General features: G+C 44.8%; 2 protein-coding genes across 10 annotated transcripts in view; one reads left to right on the top strand and one right to left on the bottom strand.

Moving 5' to 3' along the window:
* LOC146179519 (aminomethyltransferase, mitochondrial) overlaps nucleotides 1-14,983 on the top strand; it is a 30,179-nt gene extending 15,196 nt beyond the window's left edge. The window contains exon 8 of one of the 2 annotated variants that reach the window (XM_084579164.1): nucleotides 14,530-14,983. In XM_084579164.1, the coding sequence (XP_084435290.1) occupies nucleotides 14,530-14,543 (14 nt within the window). In that variant the 3' untranslated portion in view covers nucleotides 14,544-14,983. Of the gene's footprint in view, nucleotides 1-2,713; nucleotides 2,969-14,529 lie in introns of those variants that run through there. The other variant, XM_084579163.1, reaches the window with a different exon arrangement.
* The window catches only part of Br140 (bromodomain-containing protein 140), a 28,772-nt gene continuing 4,961 nt past the window's right edge, over nucleotides 3,118-26,928 (bottom strand). For 3 of the 8 annotated variants that reach the window (XM_084579155.1, XM_084579161.1, XM_084579162.1), the window contains exons 3-12: nucleotides 23,676-24,236; nucleotides 21,417-21,605; nucleotides 20,710-20,797; nucleotides 19,184-19,267; nucleotides 18,439-18,687; nucleotides 15,227-15,475; nucleotides 11,667-11,792; nucleotides 10,303-10,404; nucleotides 9,216-9,441; nucleotides 3,118-8,695 (exon numbers count right to left, since the gene is read on the bottom strand). In XM_084579155.1, the coding sequence (XP_084435281.1) occupies nucleotides 8,500-8,695; nucleotides 9,216-9,441; nucleotides 10,303-10,404; nucleotides 11,667-11,792; nucleotides 15,227-15,475; nucleotides 18,439-18,687; nucleotides 19,184-19,267; nucleotides 20,710-20,797; nucleotides 21,417-21,605; nucleotides 23,676-24,236 (2,070 nt within the window). In that variant the 3' untranslated portion in view covers nucleotides 3,118-8,499. The remainder of the gene's footprint in view (nucleotides 8,696-9,215; nucleotides 9,442-10,302; nucleotides 10,405-11,666; nucleotides 11,793-15,226; nucleotides 15,476-18,438; nucleotides 18,688-19,183; nucleotides 19,268-20,709; nucleotides 20,798-21,416; nucleotides 21,606-23,675; nucleotides 24,237-26,928) is intronic. The other 5 variants (XM_084579156.1, XM_084579158.1, XM_084579160.1 and 2 more) reach the window with 5 other exon arrangements.

Raw genomic sequence — 26,928 nt, 5'->3', positions numbered from 1 at the left:
GCAGTTGTAAGCTACCACACTGTGAAAGACCACCCAATCTAGATTTACGGCCCTGCTTTAACCAAGTCGAGCTCAGCCATGGCATGTGGTTTCATAATGTCGCACAACTTGTCGACTACCTGCCATTTGCCACCTGCCAAAAACATCATCATCAGCAGCAGCAGCCTGACTATACCCACTGCAGGGCAAAGGCCTCTCCCATATTTCTCCAATTAACCCGGTTCTGTTCTAGCTGCATTCACTTGGCCCCTGCGAACTTCTTAACCTCATCCGCCCATCTAACTTTCTGCCGCCCCCTGCTACGCTTTCCTTCCCTTGGAATCCAGTTTGTTACAATGACCATCGGTTATCCTCTCTTCGCACTACATGTCCTGCCCATGCCCATTTCTTTTTAATTTTTACTAGAATGTCAGTAACTTGAGTTATTTATCTGACCCACTCTGCACGCTTCCTATCTCTTAATGTTACCCCTACCATTTTCCGTTCCATAGCCCTCTGAGTTGTCCTCAACTTAAGTAGAACCCTCTTAGTTAGCCTCCACGTTTCAGTCCCATAGGTGAGTACAGGTAAGATGCAATTGTTGTATACTTTCCTCTTGAGCGATACCGGTAAGCTGCTAGTCATAATCTGAGAGTGCTTGCCAAATGCGCTCCATCCCAATCTTATTCTTCTAGTTATTTCCTTTTCATGGTCCGGATCTGCGGTTACTACCTGTCCTAAGTAGACATATTCGCCTACTACTTCCAGTATTTCGCTACCTAATGTAAACTGCTGTTCCTTCCCGAGGCTGTTGAACATTACCTTAGTCTTCTGCATATTGATTTTTAAGCCTACCTGTCTACTTTTCCTGTCTAGGTCATCAATTATTATTTGCAGTTCATCTCCCGAGTTACTTAGCAAGGCAATGTCATCAGCAAATCGCAGATTACTGAGGTATTCTCCATCTACCCTTATCCCTAACCGCTCCCATTCCAAGTCTTTGAATATTTCCTCTAAGCAAGCTGTGAATAGTACTAGGGAGATTGTGTCTCCTTGCCTAACACCTTTCTTTATGCAGAACTATGGTTGCTGTGCAGCCACTATATATATTTTCCAGCACTTTCACGTACGGCTCGTCTACCCTTGATTTCGCAATGCCTGCATCACCACCGAGGTTTCTACTGAGTCAAATGTTTTTTCGTAATTGATAAATGCTATGTATAAGGACTGGTTATATTCCGAGCATTTTTCTATCACCTGGTCGATGGCATGGATATGATCAATAGTAGAGTACCGTTTCCGAAAACCTGCTTGATCCTTTGCTTGATTGCAGTCTAAGGTTGTCCTGATTCTATTAGCGATTACCTTAGTAAATACCTTATACGTAACAGACAGTAAGCTGATTGGTCTGTAATTTTTAAGGTCCTTAGAGTCCCCTTTCTTATGAATGAGGACAATGTTTACATTCTTCCATGGTTCCGGTACCGTCGATGACACCAGGCACTGCGTATACAGGGTATACAGATCTCTCCAGCAGCCAAAGTAGTCAGGACCGTAAAGAACGGGGGAAGCCTTAAAGCGGTAAAGAAGAAATTGGGCATAGGCAAAAACTAGATGTATGCGATAAGGGACAAGGCGGGCAACGTCATCACCAATATGGACAAGATAGTCAAAGTAGCCGAGGAGTTCTATACTGATCTCTACAGCAGCCAAAGTAGTCAGGACCGTAACGAGATTGGCGGTAGGGAAAAACAGTCAGACATTCCACCAGTGATGAAGGACGAGGTCAAGAAAGCATTAGAAGCTATAAAAAGGGGGAAATCAGCTGTAGAGGATCAGATAACTACAGATTTGTTAAAGGACGGGGGGGATATCGTGCTAGAAAAACTGGCCAGAAACATGCTCGTGATTTTTTCCCTTTGTGCACAGTAGAGTGGCCTCTTGTTCTTTTTGCAGCACATCTCTACTTGTGATTACAGGCGGCCCTCCTAGATGGCTGGCTTAAAGGGGCCAGCATTTATTAATGTTTAACGTGTTATTGATCAGAATTTATTGCCTCTACCCTGTGTAACTCCCTTTCCTATGAGCCTTTAGGGACGATGTGAAGAAAATAAATTAAAGATAGGCATAAATGTTGCAGAGGTCTAACATAACTAAACCTAGTATTTCATAGAGTGTACATGACAAAGACACTGTCTTCTCGCTTGCAGTCGTTCACACCACTCGGTGTGGCATAGCCTAGCCTCTGGCAACTCTTGCGAAGGGCCAGGTTTAGCAGATGAATTCGTCCTGCTCATCATGCTAGTTTATATGGCTGAACCATGTTGCACTGCATCATCGCTGGATGTCAGACACATGTTTAATATAAGCAAACACAAAGACAAGTAACTCTAGGACAGTTGGCCTTACGGCAACCACCAACCGGTCAGTGCCTTGCCGTGGTCTGCCCAAGCAGCCAGGAGCTGTACAAATGTGTCTTCGTGGCCTATGGGCAACATATCTAAATCATGATGCAAGCATTCTGGAAGGCTGGATTCCGATCTCACCCTCCCATCTCGGTGGTGAAAAGCGAGAATTTACTACACCTGCCAGTTAAGGCTTCAGACATGCCTCCCCTGTTGTTTTTTTATTTACCCCATGAAGTAGGGCTTTTGCAGTAAAATCTTTTCACGAGCCCATAACAGGTCATTGTGAAAAAAAAATTGCTTCTGGTGCGATTCTCGCCCACATGCAGGTGGCGCTGCAGTGTACGACTCGACAGGCTCGCAGAAACTGGGCCAGGTGACAAGTGGCATTCCCTCACCTAGCTTGGGCTCAAATATTGCCATGGCATACGTGCCACGTGAGCACAGTACGGCTGGCACAAATGTACAGCTCGAAGTGCGCGGTCGCCGCATCGAGGCCACTGTGACGCGCATGCCATTTGTGCCCAGCCACTACTACACGGGATAAATAAAGTTGCGAAATAACGCAAGAAAGTTTGGTTTAGTTTATGGGGGTCTACAGTCCCAAAGCGACTCGGAGCTGTCGTGGCCAGGCTCGAACCATGCGTTCAGCAGTGGAGCTCCCTAAACGCTGAGCCACCGCAGCAAAGCTTTACGGAACAGAGAGAAATTGACACTTTATTGGCGGGACTAGTTAAAGGAGTAGCATTGCCTTTTTAATGGTGCACATACAAAACTATACATAGGTCACCACGTAGGCTACACTAAGTAAATAATCTATCTTGGAAAGTTTTCTTTTTTCTTTCTTTTTTTTTTTTTTTTTTTTTCACGTTTAGATTTCAATACTGCGACAGTGGCTGTAAATATAGAACAAGTGGGGAAAAGTGAGGCATACAAATTTATTCTTGTTCACTAGTTGCCATTCTGGCTTTAGACGCAGGCTTTTGCAATGGTTAAAATCACTTAAAACAACAAAGAAGTGGTTGTACTGTACTACGGATGTTGGATACCTCACGTGACCTCAACATGTCTTGTGTGTTGCAGCTGCCTTGTGATGTAACAGAAATCCGAGAGAAAAACAAAATTCAAAATTGTTTACCAGCCGTAGGCAAATTACTTATGGCAATTCATGTTTAATAATGTCTCTCTGATCATTTCAAAAAAAAAAGAAAAGGACACGTCACTAAATTCGGTGTCCCTACTCATTTAACCCAGTTGAATTAACGTGCACTAAATTAATTTATTTTTCGAGTAGGCTGAGCAAAATATGACTTACAAAAAAAGAACCAGAGTGCAAGTTGGCTGAACTTTTTGAAGCAAAACTCACACAACAGTACACAGGACGTAAGAAATAGAGATGCCCCAAGTATGTGTCTGTTTCATGTGCTTTGTTTAAAAAAAATACACTAGTAGTTTAGCCAGCTTGGAAGATAATAACGAGAACAACGGTGACAGACGGGATGGAAAGGAGGGACAAACACTAGCACTTCTTTCTGTCCTGTCTATCAGCGGTGTTTTCAACATTACCTTCCAACATGAGCCAACCAGCCTGACTTAGCCAGCTTGTTGGTCCTTCCTATTGCAGCATAATTTCACAGAAAATAAGTGACTTTCATGTTACGAAAGGTTAACTGTTCTTGCTGAGCCAAAACGAGTGCAGTTACCTTCATACTTAATGTGACAGTGCAATGATGTTGCCACAGTTAGAGTTCCGTGCTCTAATTAGATGTGATAAGAAACACAAACATTTCCATTTTAAAAGCAAATAAAGCTCACACAAAGTGACCTTGAGCATCCAACAAGAGAGAAGCACATTTTATTTCTAGGTCTAGCGAAGAAATAGTATTCCGAGAAACCTTAAGCTCAGTCCTGAGCCTTGTATCTTTCTAAAAATTCTTTAATACTGCTAAATATGTTTTCTTACAGATTTAAGAACAACACTACTAGCACATGAACACTGCAAATAGACATTTTAAAAATGCATGGCCAGCATGTGATATGTACTATCAAATGTTTAAGATGCAAAAACGTCACACACTACTAGGTACAAAGGTTTCCTTTTTTCTTTTACAAACTAAATCGCTGCTGGAAAGCTCATTGAAGTGAAATATTCTCGTAACAAAACAAGTGGTGCCAGCATCAAAATAGCATTTCATCCAAACACAAGTATGAAATTGAGGGAGTCTGTGTATATCGTGACTTCAGTAACTTGCAAAATGGACACAGTTCAGATCTGACATGCATCAACCCTTCAAGCTCCAGAAATTGGCGTCACACACTTTGGAACCTGCCAATGCTTGCGTACGTATCACTAGCAAGACAGAAGCTAAGGAGCAGTACGAAAACACTTCAAAGAGCGCTCGAGCAAAAATGCATACAAACTCAAATGATTCCAAAATTTGAATGCATTTGATTTTTTTCCAAATTTCATGCACCATAAATTGCAGGCCTGCTTTCCTTAAACCACGTAGTTTGTGCACAGCATACTGAATGTAGAACCCCGCTGCAGTAAAGTCGCCCGGACCGCCAGTTGTAAGTGATGTCATGGCACTGAGGATGCTATCTAGTAATTGCCTACTTAATAACTGCATAGCGTTGGCATATGCAAAAAATGCTCAATTCCATCATCTCGGCTTGTCCCTTATGGGATCATTATTTCCAGTTATCACATTTTAAATGCCATATGACGCGAGTTAAGTGGAGAAATATGGTTAAGTGGAGAATATGGGAGAGGCCTTCGCCCTGCAGTGGGTATAATCAGGCTGATGATGATGATGACACGAGTTTGATTTCATGTAAAAAAAAAAAGAAACCTAAGTGTATACTGCATCATCTTTCGCTGCCTTAGGGTAGTTTACAAGGGAGTTAAAAGAATAGCAATAAATCAACCGCAGCAGACCTCCCCTTGCTTTCTGCTACTGCTTCGTGCCACCCAATGTGCTTTGTTTGCCTCACAGCTCCAAGGCCTTCGGAAAGCTAGCTTCTTTACAGCTTTAAAGTTGACTCAAAAAGTGCTGCTTTATCGTTTTCAGGATCCATTTGGTTCCAAATTTCGGCCTCACGATCGTAGACTGCGTACGAGCTGCGGTCATAACTTCGCACGTGGTATGTGACCAAGGCCAGACGCTCTTAACTACAACAGTTTTTTAATACAGATGTCTTTACTATAGACCAAGAAAAGTTAGTCTATGTAAGGGAAAATGAGACCACTGTTTCACTTTGCTTAGACCAGCACCGTGTTTATAAACAAAGGGGGCGCTCGTGACGCCGAGCAGGCTGGGGGTGAAAAGTAGGCTTAGCACCCATCGGAATGCATGGAAGTAGAAGTTATCAAAGCAGTTTTCTAATTTCACAGGGTGCCGTTTTTTGATACAGAGCAACCATGAATATCTTAGAGCAGATTGTGAAAGCATGAAACCAAAGACAATGTATTCTTTAAAACATCATGAAATGCTTGGGGGTGCGAGCTGGGAGAGCAACCCATAGAAACACAGGTAAACACAACTTATTCAGTGTCTTCGTGTTTCACAGAGCACCAGCAGAAGCGGCCGGTCGTTAAACGTTAGCGAGAGTTTTGAAGAAATGTGTGACGAAGTATACTACGTCATTCCAAAAGTTATCTATATTTCAAACGCCGTTAAATATATGTGTTGGGAAGCCGTACATACAGCGAACAGGCTCGCTATCTACTGTTAGTTTCTCCGAATTGTCCAAGCTTTTCTTGTAGCCCGATACGCTGCCACATGCACTGAATATTCTTATTAATAATGGTCATTCAAGGTGTTCAGCCTAGGGAAAACTGCATTTAAAAATCACTTCTCAAGCGTCATGACAAGAGAACGAAAGAGAATAGCCCACATACTGCAACAGACAGTAGCGCAGATGACGCTCTATTCGAGTACGGACGGCGTCGGCGTTCGCAAACGCGACTTGTGTGAGCAAACGGCGCAAATGACGTTGCATACTTTATCACACTTTTTATTCAAAACAGTTGTTAACTTTTAACTATCTTCCGTGTTTATAGGCATTCTCCGAAACCAGAAAATTATTTTGGTAAGTCTTCCTTGCATGTGTTTCTATGGGCCGTGCTCAGGACTTGTACCCCCTTACGTTTTACGGTGTTCTAATTGTGGGAGTTTAAGCATGGCTTGAACCAAGTGATAGAGGGAAAGCTGCAAGGGTTGCAGCGATAGCCTCTTTAACACCCGCTTTAAGTGTTAAAGTTTTAAGTTATGGGGAAAGGAAGGTGCAGTATACATTTGGGTGAACACCACAAAATCGTGGACACCCACACTTAATTAGGTCAAAATCATTTCAAAGGCAAATTTAGTGTCACACAAAGACCTGCTATACCTAGCGTAGTGAAGGTTTCACTCCCACTGTAAATTGGTTTATAAGGAAAGACGCAGTATCTGTCAAGGCCACTTAAAGGTGAAAGCCGGCGCTACGCTGAAGGCTCGAACTACCTGCTGTAGTGAAGCTTTCACTTCAAAATATTCCGCCTTGTAATAAGTGTAATGAGGTTTATGATGCTCAGTTACTTATGCACAAAATTACATCATCATAGGCACAAGGTGAAAAAATTAAACTGCTTTGAAACCTTTGGTTCCATGTATTCCTATGGGTTCCATGTATTCCAGTTGTGATGTATGGATGCGAGAGTTGGACTGTGAAAAAGGCTGACCGCCGAAGAATTGACGCGTTTGAATTGTGGTGCTGGCGAAGACTCTTGAGAGTTCCTTGGACTGCCAGAAGATCAAATCAGTCGATATTGTCGACCATAAACCCTGACTGCTCATTGGAGGGTCAAATTCTAAAGTTAAAGCTCAGCTACTTTGGTCATCTGATGAGAAGAGAGCAGTCGCTGGAGAAAGATTTGATGTTGGGAAAGGTTGAGGGTTGCCGGAGAAGGGGTAGGCAGCGAACGCGATGGTGAGATGGCATCCTCGAGGCACTGCAAATGAAGTTATGTGATGTTAGGAAGATAGAGACCGGAAAGCGTGGCATGACATGGTCCATAGGGTCACGAAGAGTCGGACCCTATGACTGAACGACTGAACTGAACTGAACTGATTCCTATGGGCGCTAAGCCTTCTTTTCACCCCCAGTCAGCCATGCCTGGCAACAACAGTGCCACCGCATCGTGCTTATATCACAGATCGTTGTTGGTCTATATCCAAGTTTTGTTGTGAACGCAACTCTACGACAGCCAAAGTGAGACCTTGGGTGGCCGCAGCATGGTGAAGAGGCGTAGCTATGAGAAAAAGACGAAAAAACAGAGATGGTAGAGAAGACGATGACGAAGAACAAGACAAAGAAGAACAAGAAGGCGAAGAAGAAGACGACAAAGAGCAAGAGGAGACGAGAGGAAGCTAATGCTTTCGCTCCACATTCGGTTCAGCAGCGTAGAACCCCTTTTTTTTTTTCGGAGTTTACTACAGCAGGGTTCTACTGCAACATTATTCATGGTGTTTCTAGACCAGTACTAGAGCCAAGGTAAATGTTGCAAACTTTTCATTGTGCATGCAAGTATGAAGACACTTTGCAGCTTGCACTCTTGGTGACTACGAGAAACCATTGTCACACGTCAGTGGTGGCCTGTGCTCAGAGGAGAATAAATATTTTGTCTGAACAGTGAGCCAAGCTAAAAGTTTGCATAAACTCATGACAGCAAGTGAAACAGAAGTGGCACCTTTAGTGGAACAATAATGCTTTTCTGTGAATAAGACTTTTTTTATGCCTCGACACACTCTGAGGCAGGTATTCACCGGCTGTTTTAGAAACTGGCAGATACAAAGAAGCAACTGCAGGAGACAAGCTATTTAGATCCATAGAACTATTAGATCACAAGTTCAGCGTTCAGCTATCGCAGACTTAATAAATAAGGGTTGCAAAGTACAGTCAGTACAGTCTTGTCATAAACTCGAGCGTGATGCACTGCGTATTTCCTGTATAAAGCTGCCCTCGCTCGGGGGCAAGTAAGAACATTGGGCTTGGACAGAGTACAAGAATGAGGCCCGAAAGGAAGTCTCCGGCTTGCACTGCAGGAGGGAAGGAGGAAGGAAAGGTGTGTAGTTTATTGGTCGTCACCGCTGGAATCGCCCGACAGGCCCGTCGACTGTCCCGTGACGCGGCAGCGGTGCAAAATGGCATTCTCGAAGGCCTTCTTGACGGCTTTGCGCTCGGCAGGCTTCTTGGACTCCACCAGCTTCGCCTTGTCTCTGGCTGTGTCGACACCCAGCGGCTCGAGCTTGTTTCTCGGCAGCCACTGCCTGTACAAATGTGCAATGTCTTCGATGAGCCATTCAGAAAATTGAAAGGGATAGCTGTCCCTAACGTGCACCCAGCCATATGTATGGCACTGCAGAGAAAAGCTACCAGGTGGTCCAAAAGGTACAGGAAAAGAAAAAACTCGATAATCTGAAATTGGTAGAAAGTAGCAAGATGAAGTTCTCATAGAAATGTGCAGAAGGACATAAAAGCTTTTTGAACAATGAAAAATTTTATAAAAGAATAGTTTATATGCCACTGTCAGATGACACTTGTACCAAGGTGACAACTGTTGGTGGCAAATTAACTACCCGGGCAAAGAATAAAGGCCCCATGTCTTTCTGTGCATACTTGTGAGAGTCTCATTTGAATTTTTACCTTTTGACACTTCCAGATCACCTAGTATATTGAGCTCTGTGAATCCGCGAGGCCAACTCTAGAGCTACAGCTGCTGCCAGCCATGCTGGCCAGTGTCACTCTCAATTTTCACAATGGTGAAGTTTTGGAGAACGAATGCCTCACCATGTCCGCTTGGTGTCAAAGAACAGCACGAGATAGACGGGCTCTGGGTGGTTGGCGCGCAGGCCCAGCACCTCTTCGGGAGGCACGGGGATGGGCACGCCATTCTGTGTGAAGCCGCCGCGCGGCATCTCGGGGTTGATGATGAGCGCCGGGTACCACGGGTAGCCACGGCACTTGGCCCACACCAGGTCCAGGGGCTCCAGCGGAATCTCTGGCCGCGCAGGCCCTGCAATGCCGTTTGCGCTGCTCTTAGCATCCAATGGCCGCGTGCGCTCGCATCCCATGTAATTAGCACGAACCTTGTCAGCTGGTCCACTGTGTCCATTCCTCCCTTTTGCATTCCCGTCTTCTTTTGTGCCATTTTACTTCAACAACCAGCCGACCACTCCCCCAAAAGATTATAAGAGATTCCCAAGGCAGTGAATGCTGTTCAGTGCCAGAGCTATTAAGCCGGTTCTAGAAGATTAAAGTGATGATGCCAGATGCTTGTGTCTGAGGAGCGCTCCGGAACACTTCCACTGCGGCCCTCAAATGTAGAATGCAAACATGCTTGCTGCAACGTCTGCGAGTCATTTACAATGAAAGTAGCAGCTGCAAGTGAGCAGGCAAAGGCATGCATAGCGGCTATGGTACTCTGCTTCCTAGCAAGTGCGTAGGGTCAGAATTTTCAGCCATTCTCATGCACTTCAGTAGCGGCGATGAAGCAAAAGGCCTATGCATTGACATTCCAATGCGCAGTGATGGATGGTCAAGCATCAGCCAAAGCTTTCTACAATGATATGACTCAAAGCCAGGATGCAGCTCGGGCACAAAATAATAAATTTTAATGTAAAAATGCTTTGTACAGCTCACATGCGACGTCAAGAACTCTATTTTGTGTTAGCAGTGCAAAGCTGACATGAGATGACCTAGATAATTACAGCCATACTACCGAGGTGACCTTGGAATCGGTGTGTGCAGCAGGCAACAGGAACAATATACAGAATATACAACAGTTTCTACAGGAATTGTTTGCAGCGGCTACATCCAGTGCTTTGCATGTCTGTCTGCAAGTTCTTCCAAGAGTCGAGCATCTAGCAAGACTGACCGGGTGCCTCGTCAGGTTCGGTGGCTTCGTCCGAAGAACTGCTCGATGCCGACTCGGAAGACTCGCTCGACGACTCTCGATCCGAGTCACTGCCTTGCTCGTCTGCGCACACACACACACACACACAAAGCGACATGCAATTTTATATCCTCTCGAGGCTCTGCATCATCACTTTCTCCCCGTGTACAAGGCACAATAATCCACAAATGTAGACAGCATAGAGTGGTGCTGAAATGGACGCAACCTTTAGTACAACCATTACAAGCTGGGCAGGTGATGTGAAAACGAAACCTTGTTAAGATATTCGTGCTTATGCCTTTTGCGGAAGCTTTCTTTTGTTTGAATTGCAAGCATGCACTTATTTGTTTACATCATAAGTTATACTGAGAGGATGAAATAAAAACTGAGTAAATTAATATCCTGTAAATTCAACCCTCAAAAATGAAATAAATTGAACTATAGAAGGGCGGTACTAGCTGATGGCCATGCAGGTCTATGGAGTCGGACATAAATTAATCCAGGGTCAGGGTGGAGGAACAACCTCTCTGAACCTGAACTCGTGGAACAGTGGTGCCCGAAAAATTTGTACATGCCATGGCTGGAATGACGACAGTTGGAAATCCATCATATTCCTGCACAGTTTCGGTTTCTCTTCTCCTAACATCACATCATACCGTGAATGCAATTGGATGCAAACATCAGCCAGTTGAGCCATTTCGGACACTCCTTGGCATGTCACTGGTCCCTCATTTATATTTAGAGATGATCCCCATTTCACCGCCTACGCATGTTTCCATCGCTTTCGTCCATGTGCTTCTTCCAATACGCTGAAATTAAGCGCTGATCGTGCGTCATTTACACTCCGTGTGGTGAAGAGTAGTCAAATTGCAACAAGGCTGTTTGCAAAGAGACACCACTGTTACTGTGTTGCACTGCAGAAAGGCTAGCAGAGGCTTTTAACAATTCTAAAGCAATGCTTCAACGCTTCTGATAGTGTGTACAAAGCAAGGCACCCGACGAAACCAAGAAAAACTGTACTGACTTGGGTTGCATTTCATGTACAGACAACCATCGTGCATGTGTTTGTCAGACAAAAATTACTGAGATGCAAACGGTTGGCAGGTCTCTTTGGAGTCTTCGATAATTTAAGCTTCAAGGTAATTCAATTATCTCTCTACGGTTTCTCCAAGGCCAAGGTAACGAGATTTTACTGCATACTGATGCTCTGAAACTAGCTTTGAGGTCTCGAGGATAACTACATAATTTACACACGTACAATGATGGTAACTATTTCTCTGCAACCTTGGCTTGCTTCTTAGAAAAATCTGAGCATATTTAAAGGAGACGAGGCTTCAGGTACTCACAGGACCGGTACACTTTGAAACTGTCCGTCTGTGGTGGAAAACAGCCGAACGAACCCGGAGAGCTGCCCTGGCTCGCCGACCGCCCACGCTTCCGGGGTCCTGCACGCCGAGATGCGTGGCACGCTGCTGCCAGTGTTCGCATGCCATAAACATCGCAATACAGACAGAAAACAAGAGCTATCAACTATGAACAGCTACAAGATGCGACACACAAATTCATAAACACACTGAACTTTTTTTTAGCAGAAGAAAAAAGAAGAGTAACATAGCTAGCTGCATGTGTCAATGCTGTAACTAGTGTTCCTCTATTATGCTCCTGCAGCGAGCAAAGTAGCGAGACTGTTTCCACGTGTTGCTCGTCGGACGTTCCGATCTGATGAGGGGTAGACTTCACAAATAGAGCGCTGCTTCCTCGCATGCAAAGATATCCTCGAGGCAACACGCGATTCTACTACATACAGACACGAGGCGCAATCTACCTGTGGTGCAGGCGGTAGGCAGGTGAGGTGGAGGTACACGCTATGCTAACTCTTAATTCAGCATTGTGTGCACTGTGAACCATTATCAGAGCACCGGGAGCACAACTGCTCATGTCAGAGATTTAGCGGAGGCGACGATGGTGCCTAGACACACCGTAGAAGCCGACGTCTTGCACCTTGGCTGGTTTAGAAATTTTCAGTACAGTCCTTCAGAGAGCAGCTCTTATGCAATCATTCGGCGGTAGAGCCGCGTCACCAATGTTGCCTGTGTAATTCTTTACCTCATTATGTCATGAAAACATTTACATAACTGTGCTGTAATAGTCTGTGCATTTTAAACAAGGAAAAAATGCATTGTTTCCGATTCGCCAGGTCTTGCGGGCTATGAGAAAGCAAGCAAACTACCGAATAACACTGGCAATGGTGTAATCGCGGCTCCTGGCATACGAGGGGCAACATTCCCACAGTGCTCGGAACGAAATGATGGACCTTCGCGCAACTTTGCTCCCTGCAGGAGCATATACAGGAACACTAGCTGCGGGAGCCTTGAAGTGGCATTCGTCAGCAGCAAACATAATTATTCTAGCAATAAAACTTTTCACTGCTAAAAAACAGCATTCAATGTCCTTCTGTAGATTTCTGAGAAATTTTCATTTTCCTTTCACCTTCAGAACATGTGGTACATTTTGTTTGGGGAATAAATGTGCTTTGGCCAGTAGCCCTCCACGTTACAGCGGACTCTCATTAATTTTAACTGATGCTTTGGGTTCCTTCAAGATCATCTATATAAAAAAGGATGCTATCCTTAGTGTAAGCTCTGTGTAACTTAAAGAAGCTTTTAGAGTTTGATCACCTTAGAGTAGAAATTATCAAACGTTAAACTAAAAATAAAACAACAAGGAGAGGGTTCCTGCAGAGAAATCTCAGTTTGAATTGAATTCGAGTCATGTGGTGAAAAAAATAAAAATAAAATAACCCTACCCTAAGAAGCAAGAGCAGCAGCAACTGCACAGTATACAAGTACAGTGAGACATGTAGAGTACAATGAACAGAAAACAACAATATAGTAGTAGTACTACAAAACACAAATAGAACAGCAGTGCAACCAACATAGAGAAGGCAGGCTTAAAAGTTATGGCATCATGGGGCTGAGCAGTACAAAGAGGAGATGCCGTATTTTACAAGGAGAGTAGGGAGTTTTTTTTTTTTTTATGCCACTCTTGGAACACTGCGACAACATGGTACAACATGACATCAGTGCACGCTACAATGACAAAAGGACAAGAACAAGCACTTACAGAAAGCAAAGCAACATAGAATGCAAAGGATAAACTACAGTCAAGCTCACTTTGTCAAATCAAAGCACTAAAGGAGTTATATGGATTATGTGAACTGGATTTATTCGGAACCGCAACGTACCCGTCGCCTGACATGCGGTGTGCCATCTCTGCCTCCGCACTAATAACGGCTGCAGTTATACTGAATGCTCGCTTATTAAGAAATGGAGGTGCTGCTACCATCAAATTATGCTTCAGGGCAACGGCACTGCGTTTTAGGTACAACGAACGACCTTGACTGCGAAGCTCATTTTACAGCTAACGAAGAGGTTCCGTAAACTTGCCCAGCAATCGAAAAATTTCAACTGCGCATCTCCAACCCACTTAATGACCAAACAGCTAGAGGTGCGTGAATATTCGAAACTTTAAAAGGTTTTCCAATATTATTTGCTGTTTGATTTGAGCTGCATCTTCATTATTGGAACTAGTATTCACAAATAATTTGAATAGTGAAAGTGCGGTTCACGGAGCTCGCAATGTCCAGAAATGACTAATTTCCAGCAGGTCTAAGCTGGCAGTGAAGTAGAGCTACATTTCCAAACGGGGCAGTAGCTTGAAACTGTCGCACGGCTTGTGACACAGCTTGCAGAGAACGGCGTGAGAGGGGGATTGCGGCCCATGCATCTTAAGCCACAGTGTCGCCGCATTTTTTCTGCGCTTTTCCTTGCTAGGAATCAATTGCTGACATCACTCCCCTAGCGAGGAGGTATTCACCTTGCAAATGCTTCATGACAGCATTCAGTAATCTCCCTTTTCCATGTGAGCAATGGGTCAAACTGTGATAGTGTCATATTTTATTATTTTTTACTGACAGCAACCATTACCAAATAATTCTAAGTAAGGTGCTGCTATGTGGTAAGTGATAATTTCTGCTTTTTTATCTTAAGATGCACTAAAATGCTTTCTGCAAACTTTGTTTTCGCTTTTATTTTGTTTTCTGGGTTTCTGTGAACCGTGCCCAGAAAGCCCTGGTTACTACAATCAAATTAGCATGCAAGCAAACTGTGGCAAACGCGCAACAACGCTTCTTCCATTCCTTGCATGCAGGTCGCGCTGTGTGAACTATGTGACCTACATTACCAAGTGCATTACACTTGGCGACGCGGTCGACAGCAAATGCCACTCCCTTTATCGTCACCTGTGCACACGGATCAGACAACTATGGTAGCAGTACACCAGAAATCATCAGCGGCCGGACTATACCACTGCAGGGCAAAGGCTGAGAGGCCTTTGGGAATAGAGGAATATGGGAGACCATATTCCTCTAATTAACTTTGTCCTCAGCCAGCAGCAACAGCCACCATATCCCCACAAAATCCCCAACTTTATCCAACCAGTGTGACTCTTCGGTGAACCCTGCTGTGCTCGCCTCCCCTTGCAATCTACTCTGTTACCCTAAGGAGCCATTGGTTACCTTGCCTTCGCATCACATGCCCTGCCCGTGCCCATTTCTCCGTCTTGATTTTGACTAGGGTGCAATAAACTTGCATTAGCTCGCCAACCCAATCTGCTCTTTTCGTGCCTCTCAAAAATGCACCTAGCATTTTCCTTTCCACACCCTGCTGCACTGTCGTCAGTTGAACCATTTCAATAACCTCCAAGTTTCTGCCCCATGAATAGAAAGCTACAACTACTATACACTTTTCTTGTGAAATTAAGTACTATATAAGTATATACACCGCACACGGTAGCATGAATGCTTCTCACTTTCTTTGTATCTGAAAAGCCGTATGGCAACGCTCACCTGGGCTCTGAGTGATGGTCGTAGTGATCGTAGTAGTAGCAGCAGTCACAGTTGCAGTGGCGGCCGTGGTAGCATTCGTGGCGGGAGCAGAGTCCTGGCTCGAAGCCTGGCCATCGGATGTGCTCGACGACAGGGTCCGACCAAGACGTGCTCCACGGCCCGCTGGCCCCCGCCCAACCGAGCACCTTTTTTTTCGGAACAGCACACTTGTGCGCCGGTTCACGCCAGATGGAATGGTAGACTGGACAGCTGCAAGGAGGTCAAAGTTGACATCATCCAACAGCTAGGCTGCAAGCCTGAACCACCGTATCTGCTGTATTTGTGCGTGAGATCGTTACAGAGCTCAACAAGTGGCACCACATATTTCAATACTATTTCACTCGTCACAATGGTCAGTGTTATGATGCGTCATCAAAAAAAAAAGAGGTTTGTTCTTGACAACACATTGTCCACACACAGGTTTGTGAGGACAAACACGGATGGCCTACCTCACTCATTCCACTTAACTATCCACGCTAATCAAGTGGAAGCAAATCTCACATTTCAAGAAGTATGCCACTTCCATTTTTATCAGTACAGTCGAACCCAAATACATCAAACTCGAAAGGGATAGCAAAATAGTTCGATATATCGATAATTCAATCTATAAACCATGCCATCGAATGAGCCTCTGTGCAACCCAGAAGCGTGAATAAGATGTACCCACGCTAGAAACGCACTTCCTGCAGTGACACGCCTGCTGGCACATTGTCAGCACACCATTTATCGCAAGTGCGGATATTCTGGCAGTTTGATATAAGCAACAAATCGATATACCTGGGATCAATACATCCAGGTTCAATACACTGCAGCAGCTGCAGTGTAGCACTGCTGAGTACGAAACAGAAGGTTCAGCGACTGTACCTCGACAGGGATGAATGGCGAAGCCACCCGTGTTACAAGGCTGTGATTTCACGTCAAGAATATCGAAACTATGAAACCATTCTGGGCCCTCCACTGCGGCTTTCTTTACTGCTAATGGAGTGCGAATGGCCGCATTCTGAAGCACAGCAAGAACAAAAGCGTCAACCCTGATGCATTTCTTCACTCTCGTTTGATTTGGCACACTTTCACTGTGTTCCGACTTTAAAAACTACTTTATTACAGAACAATTTAAATTAAGACCAACCACGAAAGCCAAGGTAGGAAGTGCTGCTTTTATCTTCCGAAATACACCTCTTGCAATGGTGCATTTGTATGACATGTTGTATACAGAGATGCCTCCATCGCTTTTCGATGGAGGTGAAAAGCAAGGTGCCCGTGTGCTGTGCGATGTCAGTGCACGTTAAAGAACCCCAGGTGGTCGAAATTTCCGGAGTCCTCCACTACGGCGTCTCTCATAGCCTGAGTTGCTTTGGGACGTTAAACCCCACAAACCAACCAACCAACAACTTTAGCGACTGCCAAAAATCAATTACTATCAAAATGCCTGCTCTGGCAGGGATGGAAGCAGGCTTGAGCATTTTGGAGCACCTTTTAAGCAATAAAGCAACAGTTTTGGAGCATTCAAATTACACTTTGGCGCATGTTTCTAGGATCAAAAGTTTATTAACTGCAATTTTCTATTTATGACATATAAATATATATATCTAATTAGATTCCTTTTTATCTAACGTTTGATGCTTTGCTGCCTATGCACGCATCTCTGACAAGGTAAGACAAACAGCCAAAACATGTACAGGTGCTTAAAATAACATGACCTGAGCAACAATTCAAGAAATACTAGCAGAAAACACAATGCCTACTTCTACACTTCTAGACTAAACATTAAGTTTGACTATTCTGACTCGATAGATTCACACGCGGGATCTACCACACATTGAAGTGCTCAAGGACCACCACTAGTTAGAAGTTCACATCTATGAGCAACACATTTTCGCTCTCTATCCTGAGCATATCCTTTTTGATCCTATGCCAATAAATTGCTGGATGCTGGTCATTAGCGTCTTCGGGAAGGATAGACTGCACATAAAGGTAGCGGTGTTGGGGCTTCCTTAATTTTAACACATTGTCGACAGGCCCTACATGGTTTCTGAACGCTGTTTCTAGTGATGGGCACCTTTATGGCATCACCCTCCTCCCCAGTGCTTGAAGTATGATTTTGTCTGAGATAGGCTTGACACGCTTATTACAAACAAAGAGGCTTGTTGGTGAAGTACCTGCTTGCTTTCACAGCTGAACCATTAGAAAAACTCATATAAACCTTTGTTGTTGGACAAGTTTGCTAACACCTCAAGGTACTCCACGGCAACCGCTTCGCACGCTGCTCTCAGTTCTCTTACCAATGACTGTTCAAAAGGCTGGGAGAAGGCGGTATGCCAGGTGCACAAAACATTTTTTTTCCAATTATTACCCTCCAATCGCTTGTGGCTTGTTTTAAATTTAATTTCAAATTTGTTATGCTCTATGCCTTTCTAGTTTATGCAAATTGGACACATATTAGGCCCTAAGCGAGATGCATTACAACTCAGCCATCGTTTTGACTACAGTGGGCCCTATAGCAAGTACATGCAACTCAAATCATGCAACTACCCTGCTATGCTTCTCACAGTTGCTTAGCTGAATTGCATGGGATTGCATTCTTTGTGGGCAAATACCATTGCCCACTGTGTTTCAAAAGCTCTCGTTCAGCTAAATTTGATGTCAATACACTTAGGCAACTGGTCAAGAGCAGTCTTTGAGCAATATTATGCTTTGGAGCAGGATGGAGCAAGGAAAGCAGTTTGGAGCAGATTAGAGCAAATAGAGCAGCACTTCCACCTCTGCCGCTCAAGGAGTCCCTGCACATTCAATTGATGCCTTATATGATTGCCTGAACAGGAGGCATTCTCCCAGATAGAAGCACATTCTATAATAAGGAAAGTTCCCCAACAGAAAGCATCAGCTTGGCGCTACATTTAATTGTGAACAGAGAACCTGAAGGACAAAGCACTATCAATGGTTTTCTTTTAAGCATCTTTTAGTTAGTATGCATGCATATTTTGCAGCACAGCTGTGAGATCACATTTCTGCTGTGTCCATCAGCACTGGCATGGCTGCGGGGAGTCATGTGATAACCGGCCTCAGGAAATCATGTGACCAGCATCATGACATTGTCACATGAGCCATAGTAAAAGGAGCTGTTTGCGATCAATGTGAGCACACTGCAATTGCACGCACAGACAAACACTTGCCTTCCGAGGAAAAGTGTCCCCCCAGGCGCATTCCAGATGAGCATGCCAGCGCTCTGAACGCCTGCGTACCATGGCTAGGGGGCCGGCCCCGACGTGCCAGCCCAGATCCAAGCGGACGGCGACCGCCACGGCGGTGGCCGCCGCTGGTCCCCCGGCCTCGGAAGCCTCCTTCTCGGGTACTGGGCACTGGTGCTGCGTGAGGAGGCGATGCCGGTGGTAGGGACACCGCAGGTGCAGTCTCTGCAGGAGCTTCGGTGCAAACGCAAGTTTTCCGTGAGCTGACGACCGGGAGCACAGCTTGCACACACTGAGAGATCATTACATGCACGGTTTTGCCACCACTGTGGTCCGTGCACTAAAAAAAATACATATATATATAGTATCCGCATTTTCTGCATTAGTCAGCGAGCTGGTATGCTTCCTGAGGAGTGAGCACGGATGTCCCCTCTTTCTCTAATGCGCAAACTTTTCATCAGAACTTTTGTCCACGACTGTACTTACACCTTCTATATGTAAATCCCTGCTCTTTTTGTAAAGGACCAGAGAAACGTTCACCCAATGGGCCTCTCCAAGCCAACAACATCCGAACTACAAATAGCACCAGTTCACCAACCAGCGGCAGCAAGACAGAATACAACAGAGACATGTTGAGAGAGAAGTCCTACTGAGCCATCATCCATGGTAGGGAAGATGATGGTCTCAGCTCTGAGCCAAAGAAAAGCAGACAAAATTCAAGCCAGCTCACCTGCTGGTCGAGGAGGCAGGTTGGGTGGGGGACGCTTGGGCGGCCTGCCACGCCGGCCCTTGACGACTACCTTTTGCGCCGCTGCTGTAATGAAAAAACAGTCTGTGTTACGGCCGGCACTGGAGCCACAAAGGCAGAACACTGGAACACTGGGCCGATGCTGTGTTGGGCGAGTTGGACGAAGTTCATTTTGGATGGGAAAAAAGCAGAAAAGGACGAAGGACAAAGTAACAAAAGCACACAGACGAGTACTGTACAGCGCTCGTCTGTGTGCTCTTGTTACTTCGTCCTTCGTCCTTTTGCGCTGTTTTCCCATCCAAAATGAACACTGGGCCTGCTGTTCCAGCATCATCCTTCCTGCTCCGTTCATGCTGCATGTGGCCCGGCTTCCCTCCCCCTTGAAATACATATTCTTCCCTCTACAAGTAAGTAATGTGTCACACACCTCGTTGCCGCACAACTGACGTGTGCATTAATTTTTCAGAGCGATGCATCAAGGTTGGGCAAAAGAGGCTTCTGTTACTGGGAAAAATGTGAACGAGGAGGGCAAAGAGACTCCAGCTATCCAAAACAGTGTACTTTGCAAGATTTAGCAACATGTCTCAGACACCTTCTTTTATTTTGTATTTTCTGCTACGTGCAAACCAGCTGAAGATGTCACTGAATTTTCTTCCTGCAATAACAATGGCTTGACACCTCCACCACAGCTTTGTTAATACCTGGCCGAAGCCAAACTCTGCTAATGCAGGCATTATTTTCTAGTTCTGAAGTGTAATTTTGCCTCCACTTAATGTTCAATTTCCCACTCAATAAATTGGTTTACAGGAAAGGAAAAGCACAACATCTGTGTCACACTTTTTCCATGGACACATGAACCACGCCTGTAAGGGAGGGAGGAAGGTGGGAGTGAAAGTGTTAAGAGAGAAAGAGATGAGGAGCAGAGGGCTATGGAGTAAATTCAACCACATGAAGATCTTTAATGTGCACTGAGATCTCACAGCACACGGACGCCTCCTCATTTCACCTCCATCGAAACACAGCCGCCATCGGTTGGGATCAAACCCGGGTGCCTTTGCACCAAAGTGTCCAACTGGGAGAACCTCCAAGCGGCACTGCTCACCATTTGCATCAGCTAGCCAGGCAATGCCAATCCCACATAGCTGCATCATTTTCAATGGGCGTTACACAAGCTAAACCTGACAGATGTATTCAAATGTATTCAACTGAATGATGTGGGCCACTGTGGCATTTTGGCATGACTAGGAACTATTTTGCACAATATGTGCAAAACTACATGAATCACTCGCCAACAACCTGGTCTTTATAGAACAGCAGCCTGGCTGTTCTATAAATTTCACAGAGGACTTCATTCCCTTCCCCTAGCAGGTAGAAATTTTCTTAAATTTGAAATCCCCTACAGCAAGGTGTATAAGCTTGATGTCTGCAGCCACAATTTATCGCTAAGATGAACATGAAAAAAGGAGCCGTCTCAAAACACCCTGCTCGGTGAGGCAGAAATCACGTACGTGCTCGATCGAGAAGGTGCATGCCAGTGATCGGATCATAGCCGATGCGTTCCGCCTTGGCTCGGGCCTGGCTGATCACAGCATTTCCCTGCAGGCAGCAAAAGCACAGGGAACATACCACTCTCCATGTTATCCTGCACTTTGAGACAAATGTATGTGCTGCGACTCCAGTATATTTGCAGAGCGACGCTAAAGACAAACAAAACCTCACCTCGAAGAGTGATGGGTTTGAACTTTCAATGGCACACAGGCTACATTTAACTAAAAGTGGAGCTCTTATAACCAGAAAAGATCCAAACTAAAGACAGGTAATTACTGACAATGCCCATTTCCACAAGTATGCTGCATGGATGTCACGTGATATTATCTGGTAGTGCACAGACTAGGAAACAAAGAATTAAGCGCATAAATATTAAGGTAGAATATTAAACTACTATGGCATTTCTGACAATCGCAGAAGAAAAACAAAACTATAAACAAAAGAACAAAGCAAACTCGTGCAACTTGGCATTATCCCCTACGCTGTGTGCTTGAATGAGAGCAGTGGAAAAAATAACATTAAATCCAAATTTCTCATAACCTTTTAATGGCAAACAAGGAAAACAAGTCACAAATTTCATTAAGAACAAAACCTTGGAGGAGTTTCACCCAGTATTCCTCCGAGATCAGTGCACTGCATAGCTCTATTTGGGCCGTGGACACCTCACCTGGTCACGCATTTTGACAGCCGCTCGGTAGTACATGGTGTCGCGCGAGTTGTATGTGGTGCAGTTGTCGACCACCAGGTGAAAATCGGCCTCGAATTCATCCAGGCCAGAGTACTCATGCCGCTTCAGCTTTTGCTCCATCGTCGAAAAGTCCATGGGCTTCGAAATGTAGTTCAAGTAGTCTGGAACCTGCAAAAAATGACCGGCACGACCATCTCAGGTTAAGCAATTAAAGCACAGCAGACAGAAGCTACTTGACGCGTTAAATTGCATCGCTAATGCACATGCAGTATGACGCTCCAGCACAACACAATATGAGGGACACAGAAAAAATGCCAGCTTTGGGTCCTTGATGCTTCATAATATTAAAAAATGTATTCTGTGAATTGTGCGAGTGACGACAAAAAGGGTGCAAGTTTTGAGAAAAATCTTGAGGCTGGTTTCGGCTGAAAGTTTGAAGAAATGTAACTACAATATCTGAAATAGTACAGGAAATAAGTGTGAAGGACTTTCTGGAAGTGCTGTCATGTCGCTAAGCTTGCAGTGAACTCAAAGCAATCTGCGATGTGCCTCAAAGCACTGCACTAGCATGCCGCACAAGATGCACTATTTTTCAAGATGTAACACTTTTGCACCCCATGTCAAAACGAACAGTAAATCAAAAGCTTTTTGGTGTACAGAAAGCCTATGTAGACGAGCTCTACCACCAGTCAGCAATGGAAAAAATCTTCCTTCTCATAGAAGAAGGTTGTGCCAGATATTTAATGGAAAAACTAGGTATAACTGTGAAAGCTACTTTAAAATGCCTTTCTAGGTTTCTCAATGGCAGAACCATTCCCGTAAAATTCGAGAATGCCATGCCAGGACGAACTTGTTTCCGAATTAATTTTTCATTAAAACTCTGCAACAGTGGAACTGGCTTTCAGAACTGCAATTGTGCTCTGCAAACGAAAAAACTGTAACCCCCTGCCTTAGGACAATGCGGAGTAATCCTTGACTAAAGAAAATAAAGTATATATATTGCCTATAGAAACAGCCTTACAGTGTTATGGTAGCTGCACACAAATATCAAGAAAAGAAAGGGGGCTTATTATTACTTTTGCTTCCTGAAGAGATAACAATTGATTACATGATTAAAGGGGTCACTATTATCTTCTTTTTCACTTCAAAATGATCTGTTCTCTTTCTTTACTATAACTTCTTTTTATATAACTGTAATAACTATAACATCTCTCTATATAACCATAACTTCTAAATAACTAATACCAATTGACCTTTCCTGCATGTGTCATAAATAAGGAACAGCCTTGAAATTAATGCTTCGTTTTATGATTCATCGCATGATGAATCACTGCCTTCAACAAACACCTTTTGAACTATTTTTGTCGATTTTCTCACCTCCTCAACAGGAATGTTTACGCAATCAGCCACAGCAATAAGGATGCTTATAGCACTCTGTGGTCATAGAGAACCTGCTGCTCACTCAAGGCCCCAAAGCAGACTATTTTGCCATGGAGATCCTGTTGGCCACAATTAAGATCCTACAACAAGCAATTTGGTCATGAACGAAGCTACTTGACACTCAACGTCTGGCATCATATTATTAAGTCGAAAGCCTTAATGTGCTCATGAGTGTCCATCCGTGCACACGTGTGTCCGCGAGAAGTGTCACACTTCTGCGCGAGATTCTGTGGGGTTCTGTTTATATTTAAAGCTGTGATCAATAATGATAGTTAGTTGTAGTTAGTAATAGTGATAGTTAGTGCTGCTGATGATGATAGTGACATAAACACTCATGACCGACTCTGACGTCATCAGCCATGACCGGACGCGACGCCATCATTGTAACACCCGGTCAAGTATAATAACCGGAACTGACGTCATCACAGTGCCACACCCCGTCATGACCGATGAATTCACTAGGAAATTCACGCATATAAGAAGCTGACCCTGATGGGCATCCAATCCAGGCATGCATGCTATGCCTTTCATTTGGTGCTTCCTCGCCGCACCACACAGCATACAGAAACAGACGCAGTAAATCAGGAATCAGCATCGTTTTAAACAAAGGCTTTCGCTTCATTGCACTTTTGTGATTCAAAGTGCCCCTTTCAATTTTTTGGTCACAAAGAGAACCTACTGGACATTTAAGATTCTGTAGCGCCTTATTATGTCATGGTGAGAACCTGCAAGGCACCATGAAAGAAGACAGATTAAACTCTCGCAACAGACAACATACTCCCCGAGAAAATCACTCACCTCACTGAGGTTCACAGGCTGCGCGAAGATGCCCGTGGGGTCGAGTTCGCGGAGCTGAGCGAGCAGGCGTCGCAGCAGCACATCACGCGGGCACAGCTGCAACTCGGTGGCCAGCTGATGGAGGCGCAGCTGCTCACGCTTGAGCTTCTCGCGCTTGCGCATCAGCTCGACGAGGAGGCGTGCACGTTCCAGGTCCTGCCGAAGCCTCTGCCAGAACTTGAGCTGCTCGCGCAGTCCACCAGCCTCGGCGTCGCGCAGCTCCCCTCGACGGCTGCCGGGGTGTGCCATCTGCAGACGTCGTAGGAGGGGCACACCATTGCGCGACTGCCGCTTGAGTGTCCAGTAGCCCAGCAGTCGCTCAAGAAACGCCTGCTTCCGCGCCAGGTTCGTAAGCGCGCCAATCTTGGCCAACCGGTCGCTCGGCAGCGTCGGGATGGAAACCACGGGCACTGCTGACCGCTTCTCAGCGAGAATCTTGCGCGCCTTGCGCATCTTCTCCCGTGACTGCGCTTTAGCCTTGGCCTTGCGCACCACGTCCACCTTGCCCCCGTTCTCAGAACCCTGTGGCGGTGGCATCATGCATATTTCAGCATAGAACAGGGTGACAAGTCAATGGTTGTTGCTCACCTATGCCCTCAAAATGCCCCCACATGAAAGCAATTATTTTTCAATGAATTTCCTAAAAAATAACCCTTTTCTTCAACTAACTTCTTTCACTATGGCACGAAAATAAGCGAAAATAATCCAGAGCCTTGCACTATGGCACTGTTTATAGCATTTGGGACTTTAACCAACATACCATACCACTGAAAAATATAATAGTACAACGTGCAAAAGGTAAGACCTAATGAAATGCATACATGATGTCCACATGTAAACTGATCAACAACATTAAATAAATGTAAGCTGCCTGATTGCTGCTAACAAAATTCGCATATAGTTGAGCTTGCTACAGTGCTGACATATTTTTTTTTGCAAGCTAAATCAAAACATTCAACTAACATCCAACTTCCAGGATTCAATCTGCTAACCAGTGCCTCCTGTAGTACACTGCCCGCAGCGTCACGCCAGTTGCCACAGTATTAAGCGTATTGAGATTGTTCGTTTGTTTCACAGAGGAACTATGTGGTGGCGCTAGTCTAACACCCATCCTCAATAATTTTTTTTTAATTTTTTTTTAACATTCTTATTTGTAAGTATTGCTAATGCAGACAGTATGCTATAAGTGTTAAAAATAGTGCCGTTTTGGAAAGTATGCACATGTCTACAAATATGTCTGTTAGAGAGTAATTTGACGTCGCGGATGCAAGGGGGGCCACGTTAACGCCCTGTTCTTTAGCCATAACTGGGAAAGGGTAATGGAAGAGGGTCAGGCAGTTAAGCAGACCCGTCACGCTGCAGCAACTGCCTAAAGCAGGCACTGTGCTAACAGATGAACACAGATCTGTGAGGTATGCAAGATGAGTTGGCCCTGCTGTCGCCTGCACGGCCCGACCGACTGGGGGTGAAAAGAAGGCTTAGCGTCCTTAGGAATACAGCATGTTGCACAATTACAGGCACGCTGTAGAATGCTACTCCCAGCTAAACAGCAGAATCCTTGCAGTTCAAATTTCACACAGAAATGGGATTTTGTCGTCAATATTTTTGAATAACAAATTTGTTTGGGGTACTTGCCTGATTCTATCGGAAGAACTCATACGTTCTTATCGTATTCAGTAGCGGCGAAGCAAGATAAGCCGCTGTCCCAACGCCGGTACCGGAGGCACCATCTTGTGCTGTTTCCCCAACTGTCATTACAGCAGGAGAGGCAATGAAAGGGTGTTGCAAACAGCACAAGATGGTGCCACTGATGCCAGTGCTGGGGCAGCGGCCTCCTTTGTTTCGCCGACGCCAAATACGATAAGAACATCTGGCTTCTGATTGAATCGGGCAAGTAGCCCAAACAAATTTGGTATTAAAAAATACTGACGACCATATTCCATTTCTGTGCGAAATTTGAGCTGCGAGGATTCCACGGTTTAGCTGGGAGAAGCATTCTACAGTGCGCCCGTAATTGTGCAACGTGCACATAGAAGTGAAAGATTTCAAAGTGTTTTCTAATTTTACGCCGCACCTATGATGTCGTGTTATTTCTTTTTGGTATAGAGCAACCATGAACATCCTAGAGTAGACTGCAAAACTATGAAACCTCATTACAGAGTCTGAGTATTTTTAAATCACCACGAAACGTACGGGGATACAAATCAGGAACAAGGTTCATAGAAACACATGCATGAAGAACTTCCAAAAATAATTTTCCGGTTCCCGACAGCATAAATAAACATGGCAGGTGGTTAAAAATTAGCGGATGTTTTGAAAACAAGTGTGACTATGTCATTTTGAAGCAACCAATTTTCAATGTGCCTCGATAAATGTGCATTGCAGTGACTGACATACCCCTAAAAAACGTAGCTATCCGCAAGATGCCTCTCGCAATCACGACAGCTTCTCGTGTTGTCCGACATGCTGCCTCGCAGGCTGCGTTTCCTTTAACTGCCACTCAAATGACACAAACTGGGGCAGTCATCACACAGTATGATAAACGAACCATGCGCAGCAGTAGACGATCAAAATGCCCCATTTACTCACAGCATTCGCGGGCGACGTCCGCACTCTACGCCGCCATCTGTTACAGCGGCCCGCTCTTCGTTCCCTTGTCATGATGTTTGAGAAGTGCTTTTTGAATATAGTTTTCACTAGACTGCGCATCTTAAACAACTGTTATTCATAAGCAAATTCAGAGCATACATATCGGGCTGCAAGAAAAGCATGCACGATAAGGAGAAACACCTAGCGGACAACGAGCCTGTCGGCGGTAAGTACGGCTTCACAACAAATTTTTAGAGGCGTTTTAAAAATAGATTGCCTCCGTAATGACATAGCATACTTTGTCACACATTTCTTCAAAACTGTCGCCAACATTTAATGACCGACCACCTTTCTTGATGCTCCGCGAACCGAGAAAAACATTGTGGTAAGTTGTGTTTGCATGTGTTTCTGTGGGTCACCCTCCTAACTTGCACACCAATATCTATTGTGGCGTTGTAAACATACTGCGCCTCTCAAACAGTGTTTCAATTCTTCATAATTTGTTTTAGGATGTTCACGATTGCGCTTTGCCAAAAAAAATTACAAGGGTTCAACGCTGCTGAACCAAATATTGAGCGAAAGCATTAGCTGCGGGTGACCGAGCGTTCTTTTTTTCTTCTTCCTC

Source organism: Amblyomma maculatum, chromosome 9, assembly GCF_055883805.1.
Source record: "Amblyomma maculatum isolate TAMU_Amacu chromosome 9, ASM5588380v1, whole genome shotgun sequence".
In the NCBI taxonomy this organism is placed as follows: Eukaryota; Metazoa; Arthropoda; class Arachnida; order Ixodida; family Ixodidae; genus Amblyomma; species Amblyomma maculatum.
This window is presented reverse-complemented; position numbering and strand designations above follow the sequence as displayed.